We start from the raw sequence: 6,410 nt of genomic DNA, 5'->3' as shown, positions 1-6,410 counted from the left end.
GCATGTGTATATATAATTATTCTTACTATATTATGCAGATTGAAGATCGTCGAATGCAGAAAAGCACAAATCTATGACATTGGGTTCATTAACCCAAATATCATACATGAATGGACGGTTCAAAAGAATATCACAGAAACCGAGGACAACTTGCTACAATCGTTGCTCAAAAATCAAAACAAAGATGAAATACTCTTTCCTTATAACTTCAAGTGAGTGTTACTGCCTTGTGCATATTCGGTTTCCCTTATTACTCGAGGTTATAGTAATGTAATTGATGAGTTATGCATGCGTGCGCAGCTTTTACTTTATTCTCCTAGAGATTAAGCTTGAGCGGGGAGTAGTAACCGTCTTAGACCCGAGACGAAAAAATCCCGAGGACTATGTGGACATGACTCAAATGCTCCAGAAGTAAGTTAAATCGATCATTATCGCACCATATCGGCAACTTTGTTCATTTCTTGATATCAAGTAATTATTTTCTTCGTCTGGCAGGGTTTGGAAAGAGTTCACCGTAATTACTCCGGGACTGCCGAGCGAGCTGCGATTTACACACCCGGAAGTAAGTACTACTACCTAGTTCCGCGCATCTCCCATTGATTGTAGCTAGTTTCATCAATACCATTTAGCATGCTTGCTTATCAGTTTGGTTGAGCTCTATTTATCGTAAAGTGCTTGTGGCAAGAATCCGGGAATGATTTTTATCGATACTATGTTTGCGAGTTCATCTACAACGCGATGGCCTCTGATAAGCGGGGCTATTCTGAAAAACAATATGAAGTTCGTAAGCAAAAATATTCACAATTTTATTTTATTAGCATCATTTGTGTTGAGTTTCATTCATATACATGTATTGACCCTCTTCTTCAATTTAGATCTGGCTGATGCGGGATGAACTCCTACCACAAGATCGCATACAAGCAATTCAAGAGGAATTGGCGGTATTCTTTCTTGACCATGTCATCAATAAAGCCGGAGGATACCATGTGGAAATTGATAGACATGAGATGTTAGGAATTGTAAGAGATCTTATATTGTATATATGTAACTAGTAGGGTCGGATAGATATACGAAAATTTGTTGTTCGACAAATCTCTCGGAGAAAGAGAGGTGCACTCCTCTCTTTTATATGTTCATGATGATCTTGTGTAATTAATGGTTCCTTCATTTGCTTACTAGCTAGCGTGTCGAGTTCTCTCTATATGTATAGTAGCTAGCGTCGACCAAGCACGGAGATAAGAGAGGTCACTTCTCTTTATTAGCTAGCTAACACAATATATAAAACCCTTAAATTAGCCCTCCAAAACCCCCTAACCCTCCCCCCCTTTCAAAAAGAACAAAAACCCCTGCTCCTGACAACTGCTGACGCGTGGATGTCTTTTGGTCCCGGTTGGTGTTACCAACCGGGACTAAAGGTGCTCCTGCCCGGGCGCCCCACAGTGGCCAAGTGGAGCCCTTTCTGCCCCGGTTCGTAAGCGAACTGGGACTAAAGGTTTTGAGGTTTAGTCCCGACCCTTTAGTCCCGGTTCTAGAACCGGGGCTAATTAATGGGCCTCTGGAACCGGGACAAATGGCCCGTTTTCTACTAGTGCTTGTATCCAGGGGCAGAGCTACGTTGGGTTAAAACCAGGTTGTGGGCCGCCTAACATAGCAACAAACAGTGAAGGATTAAGGAGGCCATGAAACAAAAGTTTGTGAGGTTAGCTTTAGTATGCTTGTTTGGCCTGCCTACAGAATTTTTTGTAGCTCCGCCATTGCTTGTATCCATCCATTTCCTATCAATAAGAACAAGACGTAGGGTTTTACGCTAGTATATATGGCGGGTTGAAGGACGAGGAGTTAGAGCTCTCGGGTGCTCCGCACCCCTATACGTACAATACCAGGAAAAAAATACCGAGAAATTTGAAAAAAAATATCTGGAATTTTGGCATATCAAACGTGGGTTCCCGATGTACTCCCGTTTGAAATTTGGTGAAAAAATACCAGGAAACATATTCGCGGCAAAAAAGACAAATTTCATATGTATAGCAAAACACTGTTTTGGTACATTTTTTTCCGGGCTGTAATTCCTTCGCCACGGATAAGTTTTTTGGTATTTTTTCACGAAACTTCACACGGAAGTAGATTGGGAAACCAGGTTTGACATCCTGAATTTTTGGATTTTTTTGATTTTATGGGAATTTTTTACGAATATTTTTCATATGTGGGTGCGGAGCACCCGAGAGCTCCTGTGTATTTTCCGCGGGTTGAACCTGTATAAAAACCCTTATGTCTTGTGTGATCCCTTGCTTGTGGAGAGAGAAAGTGTTTTAGCCCCTAGACAAACTCACAATTAACAAGGTATCCTCGATCCTGGTGTCTTAAGTACACGCTCCGACAATACTATGAGCAGCAATGATAACGGTGCACCTGGGTATGGTAATCTATTTACCATACTTTTAGTTGTGAGTCCGTTGATTTTTGGGTTGACACAAGTCAGGTGTAAATATTCATCTATGTGTTGATATGTCTTTATTCTCTTCTTATCGGTCGCACGAGACTGCTTCATCTTGATGGAAAATGATTTGGATACTTCTGTTCATGGTGTTGGCATGGTAAATCTCAAGTTTACTTGAGAAAGATTGTACAATGGTCTGGACGTCCACAAAGCCACCCCTCTCCCCACCGCGGCCCACCCCTGCTCCCACGGTTTGCTTCCGATTTGTGAGAAACATGACGTCCGGACGGTAGGTTAATGGATTTGATTTCTGTAGTCAAATAGCAATTGCAGTGCGGGCTCGATGCCATCTTGACGCGGTGTCGATGGAGTTTGGGTTGTTGATTGAGCAATGCAACAAGTGGTTCCCCGTTTTCAGGCACGCGATGAATACTCCCTCCGGTCCTTTTTACTTTGCATGTTAGAATTTTCTGAAGTCAAACTTCACAAAGTTTGACCGTATTTATATGAAAAAAATATCAACATCTGCCATGCTAAAGTTATACAATATGAAACTTTAAGTCATGACACATCTATTGATATTAATTTCAGATTATGAATGTTGATACTTTTTTCTATAAAGTTGGTCAAATTTTACAAGGCTTGACTTTAGTTAAATCTTATATGCGAACTAAAAAGGACCGGAGGGAGTACATAGGCGCTCCCTAATTTGGGTAGGTTTTGCTCGGCCAAGTTCTTGTGATCCGATGAGTAGATATTTCTTCAAATGAAATGAATCCTCACTGCTGTAATATTGAATGGCGATGCAGCTTTGGCGACGACAGTGTCAGTGTAATCTGCGCGAGCTTGTAAATACGACGCAGGCAGCTGAGCTGAGCCGAGCTGCGATAGGGGAGTAACTTCACGACGTGCACTGTCTCTCCTCGTCAGCCACCATGAATGCCATGGCACCAACTTGCTTGCGTGCATGTGTATGGACGTGGTACCGCCTCATTTACTGGCTGCCGCAGAAGCGTTCCACAGGCACGCACACTTATTTGAAACCTAACGGCATTGCTGTCAGGTCATTTCCCCCACGAATGTGCGTGCTCCACGTATCTACCAGGACCATATGGCATTGACTCATGCAGAGAGATGCTCTAATAGTATGTGTACTGTTCTTCATGGCAATCTAGCATTTGGCACCAACCCATTGATCGATGATAGGAAATAGCTAGGGTTTGTTCATGGAAGAAAATATTGGAACTTCACAAATAGTAGTACTACATGAACTTGGTTGGGAGTAATGGTGGAAGCTCGTGGAATGGTCGAACATGGCAGCATGGCGCATGCACGCACGCATACGGTGCCTGAGGAAGCTAGCATGCATGCTTGGGTCTCGTACATTTATTCCTCCCACTGGGGGTACTGGTGGATGCACTCCATCCACGGGCCCAGCGCGTCGAGCCCGCCGGCGGCGACGTCGTCGGCGACTGCGACACGCTCCCACACGAGGCTGTTGGCCTTGAGCCCGCTCCCGATGCCGAGGTGCCACACCGTGTCGCCCTTGCGGACCCGCGCCTTGGCCTCCAGGTACGCCATCTGGTACCACAGCGACGCCGCCGACTGGTTCCCGAACCGGTGGAACGTCATCAACGCCGCCTCCATCTCCCTCTCCCCCAGCCCCAGCCCCTTCCCCAGCCGCAGTATCATCGGCTTCCCCGAGGAAGGCAGGCAGAAGTGGTCCGACGCCGCGCGGAAGTTTGGCATTGACGCGGAGGCGCCGGAGCTGCTGCCGGCGAGCTTGTCCTGCCCTCGTTGGCGCATCGACAGGAGCAGCGCGGCAGCGAAGCGTGCCTTCTCGCGCCACGGCAGGATGGAGAGGCTGAGTGTGAGGAGGTGCGCGCGGAGCAGCTCGCTGACCATGCGGCCGACGCCCTGGCCGAGCGTGAAGCCGGTGATGCCCTCGTCGTCCTCCTCCCGGTACCCCGCGCGGTAGCTCCGGTCGTTGGCCGTGGTGTTCGTGCGCGTCACGTTGACGAGCCGGTACTTCACCGGCACGGCCGTGCTGTTGGTCAGGAGCGCGGCGGAGCAGCCGGTGCGGAAGTTGCAGTTGAGGAGGAGCTTCCCGTGGTCCTTGCCGCAGTACCATCCCACCGTGAGGATCTCGGCGCTGACCACCACGGCGTACGTCAAGGCGTGCGCCCGTAGGAGGCCGGCCGCGACGTCGACGCCGATGGAGCCGGCGCTGCAGCCCATGCCTGAGAGGTTGAAGATCTTGACGTCGGCGCGCATCCGGTAGTGGTCGGCGATGATAGCGGCGAGCGAGGGCGCCGGGCAGAAGCCGCTGCAGTTGACGACGACAGCGCCGACGGCGGACGGCGGCACGCTGGTCTTTCTAAAGAGGTCGTCGAGGGCGGGGAAGAAGAGCATGTGCGCCTCCCGGATGGCGTGGGCGTGCGTGGACGCCGGCGGGAGGAAGTGCAGCGCGGGCGGGAGGTAGGTCTCGTTGCCCATGCCGCTGGAGCGGATGGCCTTGGTCATGAACTCGATGCTGCCGCGATCGAAGAAGCCGCCGAGCTCCAGGTGCTCCAGCAGGGCGTCCAAGGGGAGCCGCAGCCGGCGAGGCGGCTTGAGGCAGGAGAAGTCGACGAGCCCGACCGCGCCCCCCGCGGCGCGGCGGCGGTAGCGGCCGAGGAGCAGCATCGCGGAGACCGGGACGAGGTAGAGCGTGAAGCTCCGCCGCAGCGCGAAGAGGAGGGCCTCGGCGAGGACGCAGAGGAGGAGGCCCGCGGCGGCGAGGAGGCCGTGGTAGGCCGCCACGAGGTGGTCCGTGTGCGCCATGTCCATGGCCATGCCGATGCCGTCGAGGGTGTCCGGGCCGGCTAAGCTGGCTTGGCTTCAGTGGCGCGCTGGGTGTGTGCGGGTGTGTGGAGCGAATGGAGGGTTTTATAGGGGTTCAGAGCACAGCAGGCCAGCTAACGAACCGGAGCTCGACCTCGACTACTTGGTCGACGTAGACCGTCACGGCTGTACGCACAGTGTAGTGAGCTAGTATTCTCGACACGGTCGAGGCGAGTGGCAACTTGGCGGGGCGACACTGGTGCACCCAACGGTGCCAGCCAGAGCAGTGCATGTGCAATGGGCGCCGCGCAGGCCAGGAGGAATTACTGCGGCGTCCGTCCCTTCAGATCACGACCAGACCATGGTCCGGGCCGTGCTAGTTGCACCTTGCTCGGCGCGCAATCAACAGCTAGCGAAACGGCTCGAGGTTTTAACCTTGGAATCAATGTTTCGTTTCGTGGTCACTGCTTACCACGTAGGTACGCCGTACGCGCAGAGGTGTTAATTGAGGGGTAAATGTAGCAGAGCCAAAAAAAACTGACGCCGGTCCCCGTGCATGTAAATGCATGTACGCATTATAAGTGACGCACGTACTATACAATGGCATCGGCCTCCCGCCTCCGTATGAGGTATTCTCGTGTCGGTGACCACTGACCAGAACGTCGATTATTCACCGGGACGTACTACGTCGCATGAGGCAATCCTGTCTCGGTGACGCTTGGTGTAACGTTGTTGAGGAGCCGCTGTTCTTCATGGGCAACAGGTTGGTTATATGTGCCGTCCGTCCACGTTGTTCCAGGTGCATTGGCGACGGCAACATCGTCTTCTTCGGTGACCTCTTTCTTCGAGACTTGGTTTGGTGATGCTAGCATGACTGCCTATCTAGACATCCTTTGTCGGTGTCAAAATCGGCGGATCTCGGGTAAGGGGTCTGAACTGTGCGTCTAGGCGGATGGTAACAGGAGGCAGAGGACACGATGTTTTACCCAGGTTCGGGCCCTCTTGATGGAGGTAAAACCCTACGTCCTGCTTGATTAATATTGATGATATGCATAGTACAAAAATAGATCTACCACGAGATCAAGGAGGCTAAACCCTAGAAGCTAGCCTATGGTATGATTGTTGTTCGTCCTACGGACTAAAACTCTTC

The 6,410-nt window shown here is 50.8% G+C and overlaps 1 protein-coding gene across 1 annotated transcript; it reads right to left on the bottom strand.

The window, feature by feature from the left end:
• Positions 1–3,572: 3,572 nt before the first annotated feature.
• Positions 3,573–5,341, bottom strand: LOC119302514 (3-ketoacyl-CoA synthase 4-like). The gene has a single exon (XM_037579546.1). The coding sequence runs from the start codon at positions 5,270–5,272 to the stop codon at positions 3,824–3,826; it is 1,449 nt and encodes a 482-aa protein (XP_037435443.1). The 5' UTR covers positions 5,273–5,341; the 3' UTR covers positions 3,573–3,823.
• Positions 5,342–6,410: the final 1,069 nt, after the last annotated feature.

Source organism: Triticum dicoccoides, chromosome 5A (genome assembly GCF_002162155.2).
Source record: "Triticum dicoccoides isolate Atlit2015 ecotype Zavitan chromosome 5A, WEW_v2.0, whole genome shotgun sequence".
NCBI lineage: Eukaryota > Viridiplantae > Streptophyta > Magnoliopsida > Poales > Poaceae > Triticum > Triticum dicoccoides.
This window is presented reverse-complemented; position numbering and strand designations above follow the sequence as displayed.